Below are 19,512 nucleotides of genomic sequence, written 5' to 3'. Positions count from 1 at the left end.
AATAGTTGATCTAAATGCATATCTTGAAAAAAGAAAAAGAAAAACATCCAACTTTGTGTCAGTACTCTCAGGCCCTCCATGGTCTCCTTCAACCTCAACTGTTACCACTGCCCCTCCCTCTCCAGCTCTACTGACTTCCTGCCACTCATCTAACAAACAACAAAAAACATACCCCCTTGGAGGCTTTCACATCCACTGTTCTCTCTGCCAAAACACTGCTCCTCCGATCTTCATGCTTCTTGATCCTTCTCCTCACACAAATCTCAAGGGCCACCTCCTCTGAGACCTTCCCTGACCACCCTAAAGTCGCCCGCAACAGCCCTTCCTGCTAGTTTCATTAAGACACTGACCACTGCCTAAAATGATGTTGCTTAACTTATATGTTTGCTTATCATCCGTCAATGCGCCCTGAGGACAAGCCTCTCTTACGGACTACATCTCCAAGACCTCAAACAGTTCCTGACGCCCAGGTGATACGTATGCAATAACTTTTTGAATGGATGAAAAAAATCAATGAGAAAGAGGTTGTGTGCTAAAGACAATTTCAAAATCTACTGTTGCCACCTTTGGAAACGTACGTGCATTGATTAAATTTAGGTGGTGCTACCTTACTGATTAGCATGTCACATGAATTGCCTATGTTTATCTTTTGAAACTTTTTAAAAACTGTTTATTTCTTTCTGCGTCCTCCTTCGAAAGAGGGCTCATGAAGTCAAGATTATCACGGGCACCTATCTGCTCTGCATGATAAAAGCTTTGCTCTGCTGCCTCAGAATGCACCCCTCACTTGAGACTGCCCTCTTGCCATCGAGGTGTACTGGAAATAAAGTGGATGTGAGTGCCAAGTTGTTGACTGCTGGTATCTGACAGATACGAAGGAGGGAAGGGTGATGGGGACAGCAGCCTAGAGAGATAGAAGGAATGTGCTTGTCAATAACTAACCAGAGATTAAGCCTATCATACATTTTTACATGGGTTTAAAATACTTTTAATGACTATTGACATCTACTGAACTGAAATGATTCATCTACCCATATATTTAATTAAGTATGTATCAAAGGCTCACTATGTGCCAAGCTATACGTTAGGTTCTGCAGATACAAAGATGAAAAAGACATGGTCCCTGCCCTAAGGAGGCTCAGCGTCTAGCAGGACACAGAGCTAATACAAACGATCACAATTAACTACACTTGCAATCAGGACTATAACAAGTAGGAAATGAAAGGGAATAAAAGGAAAAGAAGCAGGAGTTTTATTTGAGGGGAGAGAAAAAGGGAAATCTGAGAGGGTGACTTTGGATTGGAAGGACAACCCCAGGTGAGATGTTCCACCCTGAGCGCTGATGAAGAGAAAGATAACCCGCAACCACAGCAGAAGACGCACACGTGCACGCACCTGCGCCTGCGCACAAAACAAAGACGCAAAACCAAACCCCAGGAGAGAGAAGGACAGAAAGGGAAGTACTCGGGCTAAAAGATGAGCTTCACTGCCCCAAAGTTCCACCAGGGAAGAGTCGACCAACTCTGACGCCTGGTCTCTCAACACTGTCCCAGGCCCAGGTGGTCCAGAACATGCGAGCCAATTCCCACAGATCTAGGTGAGTTCAGATCTTGGGCAGCTTGCGTTTCTGATCACATCACCCTCCTCACTCCTGCATTTATTCAATGGAGATTTAATGAAAACCTCTCTCAGACCCACTCTTACTGATTACTGCTATTTGTCAGGCCTTTCCTAAGCACGTTTAATTACTTAATAACCTTAAGAAACAGCGTCTATTTTGAATCAACATTTTATAGACGAGTAACCTAAGGTTCAGAGAAGTCAAGTCATTTGCCAAAGGTCACACAGTGAATGGTAGAGCCAGGAAACAGTCTGGGCAGTGAGATTCCAGAGCTCCTCCTCTTACCTCTTAACTGTGGTGTATGTATTGCTACTTTCCTAGGGCTGCCATTGCAAGTGTATTACACATGTGGCAGTTTAAAACAACAGAAATTTATTTTCTCAGGGTTCTGGAGGCCAGACCCTGAAATGGAGTGTCTGCAGGATTGTGCTCCTTCTAAAGGCTCCAGGGAAGAGTCTTCCTTTGCTTCTTCCAAGTTCCAATGGCTTCCTTGGCTGTGGCTAAATAACTCCAGCCTCTGCATCTCTTTAAAGGCCTTCTCCTTTGTTCTATGTCTTCTATCACTTAGAAGGACATCTGTCACTGGATTTAGGGCCCACGGGGCTAATCCAAGATGATCTCATCATGAGATCCTTAATTATATCTGTAAAGACCCTTTTCCCCAGTGAGGTCACATCCCAGTGAGGTCCAGGAGTTAGGACATGGACATACCTTTGGGGGCCACCATTCAACCCACTACAGCGTGTATGCACAGTACACAGTTTAATAATTGCTAACTGTGTAATAACCATTGGTTATTCCTATACACCAGACACTATGGCACGTGCTGCGAACACAAAAATGAGTAAGGCATGGCCTGGCCCACAGTGAGCCCGCTGTCTAGCAAACGAGACAGACAGGTAAACAAGATGGGGTTAGAATAAAAGCTTAGAAAGGGCACAGTGTTGTGCAAAAAAAAAAAAAAAAAGATAAAAGAAAAGAAATAGAAATTCTGTGACGATGAGAGTCAGAAAAGGGTTGACAGAAGTGCCACAATTTCTCCCGGAAAGTGAGTAGGTGCTTCCGGGCGGACAAGGAAGGATATTCAAGGGAGAGCAAGCGGCACCAACAGAGGCTCAGAGGTGCAGCCAGGACCAGTCAGGGAGCAGCAGAGAGCCGACTGTGGCCTAACATTACTGTCCAAGGGCAGGGAGGTTAAGAGAAAATCCTGGAGGGGTGGCCGGGGGCCGCATCAAAGAGGACGTCCTATTTTAAGCTGTGGGAAGCCAGGGCAGAGTTTTAAGTGAGAGTCTAACAATCAGATTTGAGTTTCTAAGGAATCACACAGCTAAACTGCCATGGAGTGCAGACAAGACCATCCCAGGGCAGGGAGGGGAAGAGACCCACAACAAGGCTTCCTTACTGTTCTCAGAATGGTCCTGAGGAGAGGGAATGGCCGGGTTCTATTCCTTCTTAGAACTTCACATAAGCCTCTCTTTCCTCCTTGTTCTTATTCTCTTCTTCTCTAAGACTTTCATTAGCTCCTTTTCATCTCCCCCTCCTCTGACCATCCCTCCAAGGGTGGGTTCTGTCCTGGACATGCTTCTCTCCTCATCCTCTTGGTTCATTCTGAGCTTGTCTTCCACGCTCCTGGGGTCAGCTCCCCACTTTCTCCTAAGAAGGCTCATCCTTTAATTTCCAGCTCAAATCACTCTCTTTACCTCCAGTCCCAAATCCAACTGCTTCGTAGACGTGTTCACTCCTATGACCCACCTGTACTCCAAATTCTGCTCCTCCTCATTCCCACTGTCACCAAATCTATGAGAAACCTAATGGCTCTTATCATCATTTTGGTAAGAGCACTAAGAGGGTCAACAGTGTTCAGTGTTCAGTGCCTCATGAATGACTTGAAAACCCCATTGGATCTGGCTTTCCAGATAAAGTAAGAAATGAGGCAGTGAAAACAGCAATTTCAGACTAGAATTTAAGGAACCTGCGTATGAAATGAAATTGCAAGGGAGAACAAACCCAGGGTCAAGGTATGCTTTCAGGCTTCTTTCTTTTTTTTTTTTTTCTTTTTTGGTTTTTTGGCTTTTTAGGGCCACACTGTCAGCCACATGGAGGTTCCCAGGCTAGGGGTCAAATTGGAGCTACAGCTGCCACCCTACACCACAGCCACTACAATGTGGGATCTGAACCTTATCTTCCACCTACCCCACAGCTCACGGCAACACTGGATCCCTGACCCACTGAGCAAGGCCAGGGATTGAACCCAAAACCTCATGGATACTAGTTAGATTCGTTTCTGCTGAGCCACTATGGGAACTCCTGGGTTTGTTTCTTTATTAATATGAGAGTGATCTGAGCATGTTCAATGAGGCCAAAATTGATACTTTGGGGAAGACTATTCTTGACTGTTGGGTACAATCATATATATTGCAGGACACTTAACGCAACTGGCCTCTGGGTTCTAAGTGCCAGCAGCACAAAATTAAAAATACAAAACACGTCACAAGCTGGGTCTTAATATCTGGTCCCCTCAGCATTCCTGCAAGATCCCTGACACACACACACACACACACACACACACACACACACACAACGTCATTATTATCATCCCCCAAATTCCCCCAATACATTTCCAAACTTCTCGTGAGGACCACTGAGCTAGAGGTCAGATGGCAACAGGGAGGAATAAGTTGATGATTAACGGGGGGAAGGACATTACTGCTGAGCCAAGGTCCTAGTTGGGGAGGATATGTGAGGCAAGTGGACCAAGGGAACAAAAGCAGAGTCTGGTGTGAAGCAAGAAGCACGGCAGATGAGTGATGTCAGGTTTCAGAATCACTCCAACACTGACTGAATTCCAGGTCATCGCTTCCTTTGAGACCTGTCTGTGGACTAACCTCAAAGTTGGTCCCAACCCTTGTTCCTTTTCTACCTCCACCAGAGAGCCTTCAACCCCTTATTATTTGGGATAGAGGATATGGAGGAAAACTTTTCCCAATGGAATACCCAGCCCCGGCCTTTCCCTGCTTTGAGTATGGTCATGACACCCAGAGCTAGGGCAGCCTCCTCACGACCAAGACAAAACAGCAAGAGAATCCCAGAGGTCACCTGTGACCTCCCCCTGCTACTCTACCGCGCCCACAGGCCCGTCCCCAGGAAGCCTTGTCTATCTGTTTCAGTCACCATGAGCAATCACTGCCTGAACATCTTGGGCAAAACAGCCTCCCTGGGAGTTCCTGCTGTGGCACAGTAGGTTAAAAATCTGACTGCAGTGGCTCAGGTCACTACAGAAGCACAGGTTCGATCCCTGGCCTGGCACAGTGGATTAAAGGATCTCTCCTTGCCACAGTTGTGGCTTGCAGTCAGTCCCTGGCTCAAGAACTTCCATATGCTGTGGGTGCAGCCATTAACACAAAAACAAAAACAAAGAGCCTCTCTGATCTACAGTTTCCTCATCTGTAAAATGCAGACAAAACGCATGCCTCATAAATTCAATGGGAGGGGAGTACCCCTTGTGGCTCATAAGTAACAAATCCAGCTAGTATCCATGAGGACACAGGTTCATTCCCTGGTCTTTAGGGCAGATACAGCCCTAAAAAGACAAATTAATTAATTAATTAAAAAATAAATTCAATGGGAGAATGCAATGAAGGCTCATCTAAGGCGATCAGCTCAGAGCCTGACAAAGGTTAATGCACAATCAATGTTAGTTCTCTTTCTCACTGTATTTGCCTAACAACCCATGATAAACTGTTCTTTGTTCCTGAAAAATAGAACTGTAGCAATACATTATTTTTGCCTTCAGAAAAATGGAGCAAAATGAGCCTTGAACATTACTCTCATGCCCGCTGAACCCTTAAACCATAGGCTCAAAATATAATTTTGAATAAAATATAGATATAAAGCCTAAGAATGAGGCCAAAAGATTCACAGAAGTCTCTGAAAGGGGAAGAGAAACATATTCATGGTGTAGAAATCAGATTCCAAGGATTTTCTTCAGCCCTATCAGTGTAATCTATCAAAAACTGCCTGGTGACATAACAGTAAATTAACTGCCCTCCTATGTCTATTTTACTACTTCCTACCTAGTACCTTTAATATTCCCCTCATTTAACTGCTTACTTTTTCTTCTATTTCAACACTGAAAAATTGATGAGTGGCCCTGGATTCAAATACTCTTTTATTCTGCCACACCTTTTTCATATTCGTGCCTTATCTTCATTGCTTGCATCCTATGTGTAGCCCTTTATTGAAATCACTGTATGTCTCTGCTTAGAAAATCTTGATAAGTCCTGATCAGTGCACATCAGTAACTGCATCACTATACAGGTAGAACCCGAGGAGCCTTATCCTCCAGACTTAAAACGAAGGGTACCACTATCCCACGCTCCTCTCTTCCGGTCAGTGGGAAAACATTAGATCCTATTTTCTTCCAAGGATTTCAGGAAGGCCTGGTGAAGGAAAATACAAGAGAGCATATACTGAAGGCCTGCTGTTTACCAAGCCCTGGGCACAGTGCTTCATAAAGCTCAGAACCCACTAAGCATGAGGTATCATTTCTCTCCCCATTTTACAAATGGAAATGTGGAGGCTAAGAATGTTTCAAGGGCACAACCACAGTCATGTGACTGGAAGCACACTGAATTCCAGGCCACTGGCTCCGAAGCCTGCATTTCCCCCTTGCTGTGTCACTGCCTCCCCATAGACACACCGTCCCCTCCCAGAGGCTACATGAGATGTGGCAGCACACACATTACTTTCTAGCAATAAGCAACAAGTGCCTTAATTTTTGCGACTGCCTAAAGCAATTTCTGCAGCTTTGGTTTTTCTGGGCATTGAAACTGCACCTGGACTTCAAGTGGCCGGTCTCTTGAAAGCAAACCCCAGTTCCAGCTTGAAAAGAGTGAATGCGCTGGCCAAAAAGAAGCACGTTCCACAGACGCAGGGGGAAAGGCCTGGAATCCACACAGGCTTGAGGGCAGCATCCCTGGAAAGTCTTAGAGAGACTCGTCCACCTGTGTTCCCAAAAAGCCTAGTACCAGGAAGTAGGAAAAATGGCAGAGGAGGAAAGCAGCCCCAGACAGGAAATTCTATCCTAGTTTTTTTCTGGCTTCCGCAGTGTGGAGACGAGGAGTTTTAATTTTTTTATTTTTTTGTCTTTTTGCCTTTTCTAGGGCCGCCCCTGTGGCACATGGAGGTTACCAGGCTAGGGGTCGAATCAGAGCTGTAGCCACCAGCCTACACCAGAACCACAGCAAGGCGGAATCCGAGCCGCATCTGCAACCTACACCACAGCTCATGGCAACACCGGATCCTTAACCCACTGAGCAAGGCCAGGGATCGAACCCACAACCTCATGGTTCCTGAGACTAGGAGTTTTAAAGTCAACCAAAAAAGTTAAAAAAAAAAAAAAAAGAGTAAAAAGATTCGGATCCCAGGCCCACTCTTCTTCTAGCCACGTGACTTTGGCCACGGTACATAAACTCTCTCTGATTTATTTTTCCCATCAAATGAAATACTACTACTCATCTCACAGGCTTGCTTGAGAATTAAAATGCTCATTAACATCATGCCTGGCACAAAGTTGGCATGTGGTTTCGGCTTTGTTACTGTCTTCCTCTCCCATCTCTATGCCTTAATTCTGCTCAAAAAAATGTTAGAACCCCACAGCTTGCTCTTGAAGTCTGCTATCCCAAGAAATACCGTATCGCAAACAACTAAGAAGCAAGGCTGGAGTTCTCATTGAGGCTCAGCGATAATGAACCCAACTAATAACCTTGAGGATGAGGGTTCGATCCCTGGCCCCACTCAGTGGGTTAAGGATCTGGTTTTGCTGTGAGCTATAGTATAGGTCACAAATGTGGCTCAGATCTAGTGTTGCTGTGGCTGTGGCATAGGCCAGCAGCTGCAGTTCTCATTTGATCCCTAGCCTGGGAACTTCCACATGCTGCAGGTGTGGCCCCAAAAAAGCCAAAAAAAAAAAAAAAGAGGAAGAAGAAGCAAGGTAAAAAAAACTAAAAGGCACCCCAAGTTAGGGAAGAAGCAGAGTGGAGTATGAATAGCATAGCCATCGTGGTTTCAAGATTGGGTTGGACACGGAAACCTACATGAGCAGGTGGAAAGCAACGGGCCACTTACAGTGTCACACAATACCACTGGCTCGACTCCTCTCTCCAGGCGTGGGGGTGGGGGGAGGGAGAGAGTTCAGGGAGAGTGAGAGAAGATGGGGCCAAAGAAAAGTAGGGGCCATTTTCCAGGCAGCACTTGGATTCCAAAACGTGGCTCTGCACAGAAAATCAGAGTGCTCTTCAAAGCTTTAATCCTCAACCAAGCAATTTAGAAATGAGAGAATCATGGCAACAGGTGCCAGAATAAGAATATTTTCAGAGTTACTAGTCGAGTAAAAACAACCCGACTAGTATCCATGAGGATGCGAGTCTGATCCCCGGCCTCACTCAGTGGGTCAAGGATCCAGTGTTGCCATGAGCTGTGGTGTAAGTCGCAGTCGAGGCTCGGATCCCATGTGGCTGTGGCTGTGGTGTAGGCCAGCAGCTGCAGCTCCAATTTGACTTCTAGCCTGGGAACTCCCATATACTGAGGGAGCGGCCCTAAAAAGTAAAAACAACAAAAACAAAATAAAACGAGGCCATGAGGAGTTCCCACTGTGGTGTAACAGGAATCGCTGGCATCTCTGCAGTGCCAGGACACAGGTTCAATCCCTGGCCTGGCACAGTGGGATAAAAGGATCTGGCATTGCCGCAGCTATGGCATAGGTCACACCTGTGGCTCGGATCTGATCCCTGGCCTGGGAACTCCATGTGCCACAGGGCAGCCAAAAAAAAAAAGTAATAATATTTTCATCTGTCTTTTTGGGAAGAACAAGATAAGGAGATGGATGACACGAGTTTTAGCTACTGTACTTCACTCTGATCAACCCATCTATTTCCAGACCCTGATCCTCTACTCAGCAACCCTCTCTCTTCCATCCCTGCAGCATTAAAGACTGGATCTTCTATCCTTCTGCCTGATCCTACTGTAACTTCCACTTTCCGTGTTCCCTCCTACCACCTGCCCAAGCCATTTTCATTGGCCCTACTGCTAGTGACAAAATAACTGTCAATGACTGTCATTCCATAGCACCACTCTTTAATTCCCTCACCTAAACTGTCTGTCTGCACAGCACTTTTGCAGCTATTCTATTTCTTTTTATCTTCAAAATGCTGTAAAGTGGATGGGGCAGAAAACAAAATTTAAATCTTATGTGGCTGAAGTAATATGTTTGCCTACATCTCCAAAGCTCCTGAGAATGGAGACTGAAATTCAGGACTTAACACTGTGCTTTCCAGGGTAGATTTGTTTAAATAGAAAGCACAGGCTTCAAAATAGGTCCTTCTGGGATGTGAATCTCAGTTCCATTGCTCACAAGCTGTGGTATCTTTGATTAGTTACTTAACCTCTCTGAGCCAAAATCTGAAGACCCAAGAAAGATTACAGCACATCAGCAGAGAAGCCTCCTGGAGAGAAATGAAAGCATGTCTAGCTTTTAGTTCATTATTTGGATTCAGACAGGCATCCTAAATCCAGGATCTCAGGGAGAATAAAAGCAATTATAACAAGGCAAAAGAAAATAGACTCTTTATACTCAGGTGGGGAGCTGCCAAAAATCACCTCATACATTTTTAAACGGGCTCTGTTAATACTCCAAACAGTCTTTTTCTACAAGCGCTTAGCAGTTCCTTCCTTGTTAGAGTTTTTCCTTAACTAAACATGCCCTTTTTGGCCCTGATGTGGCTACAGCAGCAATAAGCTTCGGCTTTCCTGGGTGGAGGCAGGGGGAGAGGGGGAGCAGGATCAAATGCCCACCCACACCTCAGAGCCCCAGGACTTCACCTGTGCTCCCTTCTTGGGTGGTCTCCAGGTCACCAGTGTCTCTGACTCTGGCCCTGATTCTGTTCAGTTCCCACTCATCCCCCAGATCATGAAGCCTTCTCTCTTTCTTCAGACTGCTCCATACAACCTTCTGCTTAGCCTATTGAGTGCTTGCTGGACACTGAGCGAAGCACTTGCTCTGTATTACCTCATTTCGTCTTCGACAACCCTATAACTGTTATATTATTATACCCAAGATACAGACAAGAAAACCAAGGTTTAGCATAAGTAGTTGTTCAGTTGTCCAGATCTCCTCATCTTCTAGGGAAGGATGATTAAAAGTGTTCTGACTCTGAATTCTGAGCTTTTAACAGCTCTACTCTACTAGTTCCCATGCGTCCTTCTGCCATGGTTCAAGGTGCATTTCCTCCATGGGAAAGCAGAGTACTAATTAATACTCATATTGATCAATCAGCACATGCAAAAAAGTGAGCACATACTATACACACTTTTCTATTATAGATGATTTACACTGTTCTGTCAATTTCTGCAGAGTGCCCCAGTGATACATATATATACACACATTCTTTTTCTCACATTATCCTACATCAGGTTCCATCACAAGTGTCTAGATATAGTTCCCCATGCCATACAGCAGGGTCTCATTGCTTAGCCATCCCCAATGCGATAGTTTGCATCCACTAACCCCAGACTCCTAGTCCATCACACTCCCTCCCCTCCCTCTCAGCAACCACAAGTCTGTTCTCCAAGTCCATGAGTTTCTTTTCGGTGGAAAGGTTCATTTGTGCTGTATATTAGATTTCAGATATAAGAGATATCATATGGTATTTGTCTTTCTCTTTCTGACTTACTTCACTTAGTATGAGAGTCTCTGGTTCTACCCATGTTGCTGCAAATGGCATTATTTTGATCTTTTTTATGGCCAAGTAGTATTCCATTGTGTATATATACCACATCTTCTTAATCCATTCATCTGTTGATGGACATTTATGTTGTTTCTGTGCCTTGGCTATTGTGGATCATGCTGCAGTGAGCATAGGGGTACATGTATCTTTTTCAAGGAAAGTTTTGTCCAGATGGATGCCCAGGAATGGGATTGCTGGATCATATGGTAGCTCTATATTTAGTTTTCTTCTGTACCTCCATACTGTTTTCCACAGTGGTTGTACCAATTTACTTCCCCACCAACAGTGTAGGAGGGTTCCCTTTTCTCCACACCCTCTCCAGCATTTGTCTGTCTCCTTTTGCCATAAAATCTTTATAACTAACTGTGCTATCTTTCTTTCTTCACAAACTCCTTGAATCAGGAACGTCATCCCTGCAAACCGGTCTTCCACAAGGACACTTAAAAAGTAAGTGTTATTTGAAACAAACCAACCAAAAACAACTGAGTCAAAAAAGAGTGGCAATGATCTATCTCTTAGAAGGAGGAGGCAAAATGGAAGGAGTATCATTGTCCTTCAGAGGGCAACTATACCTTCAAGACTATGCCTTCAAAGGCAGCATATAGAGGATGGATAAACAACAAGGTCCACCTGCATAGCACAGGGAACTATATTCAATATCCTGTGATAAACCATTTAATGGAAGAGACTATGAAAAAGAATACATATGTGTATAACTGGGTCATTTTGCTGTACAGCAGAAATTAACACTACATTATAATTCAACTACATTTCAATAAAAATTTTATTAAAAAGACTATTCCTTCAATGTAGCAAAGCTGTATTTCTTAGATTTTCTCCATTAGTTCCATTTTCAAAAGTGTTGTCCTATTGCCCCATCGTTGATTCATAGCTGTCAAACTCTGTGTCCCCATTCTCTGCTGGTAAAACATGGTCATGGTACTAAAAATAAACTTCTATCCAAAAAAAGCTGGCCTTAGAATTTGAGGTGTTTTATTTTTGAAACTTGCCCCCAACATTTATTTCTCTGAGATCTGGGGGACTTTCTTTATTTGCCTTCATGCCAGTCATTAAGCCTGTGACTTTTCCTCTGCACGGTTGCCCAGTTCTCGGTGCCGCCCTCCCCGGGGTCTCAGGGGTCCTGCTGGCCCCCTCTGAGGCACCCCCCTGCCCATCCAGGCCTCTTACCCCATGACTGAGCCTTCAACCCTCCCACCTCTGCAGCACCAGGACCTCTTGCTTGCTTCTTTCTTCTTCTTCTTCTCCACATACCTTTTAGAATTATTCTTTTCAGGTCAAAAGTCAGTTCAATGTATTTAGGCTATTTTAGGAAAGTGCCTAAAAATCATTGCCCAGTCTCTTTTTTTTGCTAGAGAGAGAAAATGATAAGATGGGATACTGGAGTGTAGTTGCAGTGGGGGGAGAGTAGGAGGAAAGACACCAGTGGGGGGTGGTCTTATTACAAGACCCTGGAGAATCCACCTCACTGGCTCCCTTCCTCCCTTTTACCCCTAGAAGTGATGGCCAATAGGCTCCCTACAAATTACGCTATACTGGCTTCCACCATTTCATATCTCATCAATCCTATTCTCTAGTCAGGTTCCAGTATTGCCAGCCTGAATCCAGTGATGGATTACCTTTAGTTAGATAATATCCACCACAGTGCTATACAACACAGGAGAAAGCAAAGAAGGGGAAAGTACCAGCCTTAACCAGCCTTAGCCAGCTTCTCCATTTTCCTAAGAGGCAATGGAGCATATGCCCTGTGCAGCCAGCAACCAATGTTAAAGCTCTAGCCACCACTTACTAGCAACATCATTTTGGATGTTATATAACCTCTCTGAGCCTCAGCTTCCCCACCTGTTAAATGGAGATAAATGATACCACTTAGCAGGTGGGCTGTTAAGAATATTAAATAAGTAATGCTTGTAAAGCGGCAGGTGTCCAGCACTTGGTAAATACTCTAAAACACCCAGGATACATCAACAAACAAAAGAGCCCAGTCTCTCCACATGGTCTGCATCATTCTTCATATTATTATGTTGTTATTATGCATGCGTAGGAGACACAACAGAGAAGTGGGAGGGGTGAACTGGAAATAACATAAGTTGCACAACAGTCCACATACACTAAGCCAATCAATCACTTTCACCTATCTTGCTCTCCAAGTAAGTCTGCACTTACGATTCAAAAATTTGGCTCATCTATCTTGGCATTCTTTTCGTGCATATTGAGCCCTCAAAATACCACTGCTAAAATATAATATAATTTTCTAGGGGCAAGGATGTTTAAAAAAATCTACCTGAAGCAAAAATGCAATAGGATTTGCAGAGGCTATCTCTTCCATTCTGTTCAAGTCTCTCCCACTTCCTTTGGCATGGGCTCCTTGTGGCAGCATTTTTTCTAACATCTTTACCTGTGCCTTTACCATGACAATGGGACAATATCTTTCTCATGTGCTCCTAAAGTTCCTCCACTTAGTACTTTCCACGTGACCTTTCCTAGACTGAAAAAAGGAAGCTTCAGAACTGACATGAGCCTTCTGTGCCTGCTGCCAACAGATGGCGATAGCGATCACTCAAGGTTATTTCACTTTTAAGCCCCGCGCTGCGGAGGTTCTCAACTGGCCAAGCAGCCTGTGTGTGGTGGTGGTGCTAGGTTTTGAGGTGTTTGCAAACACCATTAACTCCACAGCATGCCTTTTAAGTACAAAACTGAAAGCGGTTTTGAAAGTGATGTTCAGAAGTACCAGATGACAATGCAAAAGTAGAAACAATTTAAACAACCCAAAGTGATGCAAAACAATAAATATCACATTTGTGAAATGAATCATTCTAAGATAAAAATGACTGCAAAGACAGTAGATATGTGAGAAGTGCCATAGCTAGGCAGTAAGTAATAATCATCATATGAAGCAAGGAAAACTAAGCAAATGAGTGAAAAAAAAAAATGTGAAAACAAAATGTAACTACAAACAAAGCACTTTTTCTGCAGTTGGAGAAGAAGCATCCATTTCCCATGATAATTATTTTGTCGTGTGACAATTAATCTAATATTAATATAGGAGAGACTGGGATTTATTCACAGCCTTAAAGCAGTGGTTCTCAGCCTTAATTGCATGCTAGAATTATCTGGGAAGCTTTTAAAAATCCTGCTGTCCAGGCTGTACCCCAGCCCAATAATCAGAATCTCTGAAGGTGGGACCCAGGTACTGGCTGTGTTCAAGGCTCTTCAGGGAATTCCAATGTGCAGTCAAGGTTAAGAACCACCACCTTCAAAGCTAAGCCTGAGGAAAACACAGTCGCGACTGGTTCTGTGCATTAAGATCCATTCAAATGTGCAGATCAAAGCCTGCTAGGCCTGGGCACCTTAGCAAGAAGTACTTCTCCAAGACTCTGGTGTCTTCGAGAAGAGAAATTACCTGCCTCAAGGGATTTTGCTTTTTATAGTTTTGAGACCAGTATGGGGAAAGAAAATGTATTATCAAGGAAGAATAGAGCACACCTTTTCTAAAGTTTTGAAGGAGCCATTCATACAAGTATTTGAAGAAAATATATCACAGAACTTTGAGCTTCAACCTCTCTTAATCATTTCAGTGAATCCATTTACAAACAAATGGACACACAAACCTGTTCAAAACCAAAGGAGCTTCTAGGTACCAGCATCTTTCCCTCACTTTCATCTCCAGACAGACTAGATCCTGGTCTAGCCACTCACTCAGTGCATTCTGGATGCCCTCCATCTTTTATCACCAAGTTTTGCATTAAAACAAGTGCATCGTTTAGTGCTCAATATAAGGCCCTCCCCCCACCCCTGGCACTTCTCACCACAGCCCCTTTGTACCTTGTCTGCCATGATCATCGAGGAGCCCCCATGGATGCCCAGGATGGGGGTGAGAGTCTGGGCTGAAATAAAGTCAAGGATCTGGGCGATGGCTTCCTGGTCTGTGTCATCAGCAAACACCACCCCCTGGATCTTCCGGTCAGACATGAGGTCACAGATGCGGGTGATGATGCTCTTTGGGTCCGTCTCGTTCATGGCTACCAGCTCCACGCGGGGCACCACAGAGAGATGGTGGAAATCATCTTTCTCGTGGGCATCCTTGATGGCCACCTCGTCTGAAGTGCCCACGAGGATGACGGCAATGCCAATGCTGGGGGTGCTCTTCTGAGAACGAGCTCTGCTGCCTGACACGGCCAGGACAGCCAGCACCAACCAGAACTTGGGGGAACAGCACTCTGCTCGGGGCTTCATCTTCAACTTGCCGACTCCCTGGAAACAGAGCGAGAGAGAGAGAGAGAGGTTAAATTACGACCCACACTGCGTGACCTCTCTGGGAAGAAGCTGGATACTGCAAGTCAAGGAACTTATCTCCTGGTACTGATAATCAAACCCAGCTTCTCTCTTCGAGCCTGGTTTCTTATCTCTCCTGTTTGGGCAGCAGAATGGGGGGTGGGAGGGGACTTTCAAAAGCATCAGAAATCCTTGGGTAAGATAGTAAAAGATGCTCCTGCTCTAGCCATCGACAGCAAACAAGAGAACGTGGATGTAAGTGATTCAGGCAGTCATGCAAGTGCATGAACATGGGGGCTCCAAAAGGGGGTCCGGCTGTTTCAGCAAGACCCCTGGCACTCCTGTTACAACCCATCCTTGAACGGCTCCTGGGCCAAGGAATGGCAAAGGCCAGGCAAAGTGAGCAGCAAAATGGGCTCAGCAGAGGCTAGCAACAAAACACGGTCAGGATCAGCTGGAACTAGGCAGCTACCGACTCCTAAGCCCTTATTCTTGCTACCTGTACTTGGTATTCATCTCAGAGAGGACAAGAGCCTGAAAATTCTTCAGCAGCTCAGTTCCTCACCAGACTAAATCAACCCATATGTGGGCAGTTCTTTTAAAAACATCTCCACTGATCCTTATAATAACCCAGCAGGGGGGAAATAAGAACAACATTCTTTTCACCATTTTATGGATGTTGAAGCCAAGGCTCAAAGAAGCTAAGAAGTCCAAGACCATGAAGCAATTAAGTGAAATGAACATGAACCCAGATCTTCTGACGTGCAGGCCAATTTGCTTTTCACTGCAGTATATCACACCGCCTCTTATGTCATCAGTTATTATGAGGAATAGCAGTTTTAGTCCCATTTGTTTATGCATCAAAATATGGTGGTTTGGACAAATGCTACTGAATTACTGAAAGAGTGACTTTCCTGAAAGGACTGACTTCATGTTTGCATGCGTTCACCACTTCTTACCTTTTATAACAGACCCCTGCCTTTTTTTCCACGTCTGCCCCTAAATCTTACACCACACCAGGCTAAGGACACAGCTCTCTTCAGCGCTTGGTCATTTCTCTTTCATGTCTCACCATCCTTTAAGAGTTCCCCTTATTAAGGTAGAACGGGTCCTGCTTAGGTTATTTTCATTTGGTTTGGGGATATTTTTTGGCCACGCCCACGGCATGTGGAAGTTCTCCGGCCAGGGATGGAACCCGAGCCACAGCACTGACCTGAGCTGCTGTAGTGACAATGCTGGATCCTTAACCCGATCAGCCACCAGGGACCGCCTTGATTTGTTTTATGTAATCATTTATTGTCCATCTGGTACATCCTGGACACCATATTAGGCGTTTCCTTCTATGCAATCTCTTTGGCCCTCCTAGAAATCCTATAAATTAGTCATTTTATCCCCATTTCTCAAATGGAGAAACTGAGGTTCAAAACAGTTATGTACTGCTGCCAAGGTCAATGATATAACACCAGCATGCCAAGATATATACACAGCATTTTTATACTCCATAGAAATAGTCTAAAAACCGCACCCAAAACCAAAAGCAGGGGTTTTCACTCTCCAAAGAAAGAGCATAATCAAGGATAAAAATGCTGCTTCATATCTCCTGCTAGTTTAGGGGGAAAAATGTAAGACAGTAGGAATCTGAAAACTGTGAAGGTTTAGCTAACAAAAAGAAAACAGTGATACTGAGGGTGTTGAGCAAAGAAAGATAAGGAAGGGTCCAGGCTGAGCAGACAGACTGAAAGGGGCATTAATGATTTGGGACTAAGATGCTGGGGACGTTTTGTGGCTGAGGAAGGGTAAAATCCAATCCAGTTCTTGGCAGAAAACATTCTGGAACCCTCGCTGTTGCAGTCATCCTTCCATGCTGCCAAGAGGGAGCCCTGTGTCAACGGCCTTGCCTCTCTCTCTCATAAATAAGGCGTAAGCTCAGTGGTTCACGCCTGAGCAAAGTGTGCTCCTGACAGCTTCCTTGTCTTCAAGTCTTTGTGGAAACAGGCAATGACTGCACGGCCCTGGCAACCCAGGCTGAGGAACTGTACCCAACCTAACAGGATGACCAGGACTTGAATTCTTCCTCCTGGTGCTCAAACCCAAGCAATGCTGGACAGACTTGAGCAGCACGGAGTACTCAGAGGAAGACAGATGGGTTTAGGACTTCAAAGAGCTGTCGGCTAAATAATAATAGTAATTTGTGTAATTTCAAGGACTGGTTCTCCAGGAAAACGGAACGACTTAGAATTTGGCACAAAACCTAGCAGTTAACTTCATTCTGGTGGGATTGGAATCCCACAGTCATCACTCACTAAGTCAGGTTCCTTCACATTGAAAAGTAGTCCACTCTGCCATGACAGTTTTTATTAACTTTAATGCACTCAACGCTCTCCCACTTTGATGTTTTATTTGCTCTCTTTAAAATATCTCTTGCATTCCCCTATTTCTTCTCTCACAATATATTACACTTTGCTATGCAATGGCTAGTTGTGACACTCGAAGAATAGAATCTGGTTTTACTGAGCGTTTCTTTTATACTCAGGATAGAGCAAAGCACTTTATAAAGCAATACATTAGGGGAGAGATACAGTGACACAGGGACCGTGAGACAAACAAAGAAGCGCTGTGAATACAAACTCAATTTCACACATTAGAAGGGGGTTCCTTGAGAGAAAACTTGCCATCCAAGACAAGCAAATTGGTTTTGCTCCCTTCCACTGAAGGACCATGGTTAGTCTTCAGGCACCTGCTTCATGAAGCTGTGCCCCCTCCTCTCCACTGCACTGCCCCTTCCCTGGCAGAACCGAGCATCCTTTTCCTTTGGCTCTCACCATAGCCCATATGTGTCTATCTAAATACTTGTAACTGTCTTTATAGTATATGACTGTGTACCTGCCTATCTCAACTGCTTGATAATCTCCTGGTGGGCAGGGACATTTTCAGCTCAACAAGCTTTTATTAAGCTCCTACTCCCTAGTAGACCTTGTTCTTGGTGTGAGAGACCCAAGGGAGGCAGGTTCTACCCTCCAGGCCACAGTCCCGTAGAAGACAAAGACACACAAGAAAACCTTACCTCACTTGTATCTGCAATTCTTGGGGCCTAGCAGGGCCTTGGACACAGGATACAATAGGGAAAGACTCAACAAATGGTAGCCACTGAGTTTCTACCATGATATAGTTATCAATGTGTGACCATATTTACCTATACTAGTAACCTATTTATAGATTATTTATAGTAATGTTTTACCTATAACCCACCATATGCCAGACACTGTAATTGCCAAGTAATTTGTCATGGATTGTTAAATCACATATAAACATTATATACTTTCCCCCTGTGTTACAAACAAACGATCTTCTTTGAGACAGAGGTTAAGTACACGACCAAGACCACAGTTAATAAGGGATGGCATCAAGTATCAAACCAAAGTTTGTTTCCCAAACCCTTGCTCCTTCCATTCTGCTGCCTCTTGGTATGATATGAGTGTGTGTATTAATGAATGAAAAAACAAATTCACTAACTGAAACCAAACTGCATTCTAATACCAGTTCCACATTAATGTAGTACCTGAGGAAGGGCAAGTCCCCCTGGCTCCTGTTTTATTTCTTCATGGGTGAAATCCGGATAATATGCCTAACCTAAATACCTGAAAGAGTTTTTTTGTGAGGATCAAATGATGGTATGTAGATGGAAGTGCTTTGAAGAATATAAAATGCCCCATAGATGCAAGGATGTTACCTTTAAGCTTCTACAGAAGTTATTCAAGAGCCTAGCTATTTTTGAAAGCACCAAATCAGTAGGTGGGAGGTGGGGAAAGAGAATGGCAGACAGAGTCTGAGAGGAATGTTAAGATGAGCTTCACAATGGGCAAGAGATAGGAGATACTAGTGGTTCTAACTCCCTGAAGAAGATTTCACATGGTGGCCTTGGGGTAGCAGAAAATTCCAATGACAGCTTGCCACTCAAGTGTAGCAGAATTCAAGAGTCATTCAGGCCTGGGACAGCAAAGGGGATCAGTTGAGATTGGTACCCCCAAATCATGCTATAAATTCAAACACAAGTGTTCATGAACAGAACCAACAACAAAGCAAGAGAATGAGAGAGTCAACTGTTTCTCTCCTGGCCCTTTATCTCCTTGAAGCTTGAGCGGAGTGGCCCTTAGATTCACAGCAAGCAAAAGACCACAGTGGCTTATGTTCATGCCTACAACTGGTCCAGCAGGAACCACCTTGCCCACAGTAGACTCCAAGGGAAGAAATACTTTTGTGAGAAGCTGGGCCAATCCTACCCTTAGAGAAAACTGAGTCCTGGGGCAACTTCGAAAGGAAGGATAAAATGTGATTTAATAGATGATTAAGTCAAATTTTCCAAGCACCATTCTTAATGCAGTCAGGATACTGTTTGAAGTGACCCAGTTAAGGAGACTGTGATTACAATATGATAGGCAGTGAATAAAATGAAGATTAAAAGTGCCAGAACTACGCATCAGGTCCAGTTTCCCAAGCTACCAACAAAGACAGAAAGCTAGGATGCATAAACCTTAAAATCTGTCGCCATGGGAGTTCCCGTCGTGGCGCAGTGGTTAACGAATCCGACTAGGAACCATGAGGTTGCGGGTTCGATCCCTGCCCTTGCTCAGTGGGCTGACGATCCGGCGTTGCCGTGAGCTGTGGTGTAGGTTGCAGACGCGGCTCGGATCCTGCGTTGCTGTGGCTCTGGCGTAGGCCGGTGGCTACAGCTCCGATTCAACCCCTGGCCTGGGAACCTCCATATGCCGCGGGAGCGGCCCAAGAAATAGCAACAACAACAACAAAAAAGACAAA

The 19,512-nt window shown here is 44.5% G+C and overlaps 1 protein-coding gene and 1 long non-coding RNA gene across 4 annotated transcripts in view; one reads left to right on the top strand and one right to left on the bottom strand.

Annotated features, from left to right (window-relative positions):
- The window catches only part of LOC146403400 (uncharacterized), a 1,275,680-nt gene that overhangs the window by 1,085,297 nt on the left and 170,871 nt on the right, over positions 1 to 19,512 (top strand). The window lies entirely within an intron of this gene.
- The window catches only part of GRIN2B (glutamate ionotropic receptor NMDA type subunit 2B), a 447,773-nt gene that overhangs the window by 297,440 nt on the left and 130,821 nt on the right, over positions 1 to 19,512 (bottom strand). For all 3 annotated transcript variants that reach the window (XM_021092315.2, XM_021092318.2, XM_084956717.1), the window contains one exon: positions 14,248 to 14,676. In XM_021092315.2, coding sequence (XP_020947974.1) covers positions 14,248 to 14,658 — 411 coding nt within the window. In that variant the 5' untranslated portion in view covers positions 14,659 to 14,676. The remainder of the gene's footprint in view (positions 1 to 14,247; positions 14,677 to 19,512) is intronic.

The sequence above is a fragment of the Sus scrofa genome, chromosome 5 (assembly GCF_054392235.1).
Source record: "Sus scrofa isolate SSC_HxYL_T2T_F1_AM1 chromosome 5, Sscrofa_HxYL_maternal_Yorkshire_Landrace_v2.0, whole genome shotgun sequence".
NCBI lineage: Eukaryota > Metazoa > Chordata > Mammalia > Artiodactyla > Suidae > Sus > Sus scrofa.
The sequence above is the reverse complement of the archived record's forward strand: the minus strand, read 5'-3'. Positions and strand labels throughout refer to the sequence as shown.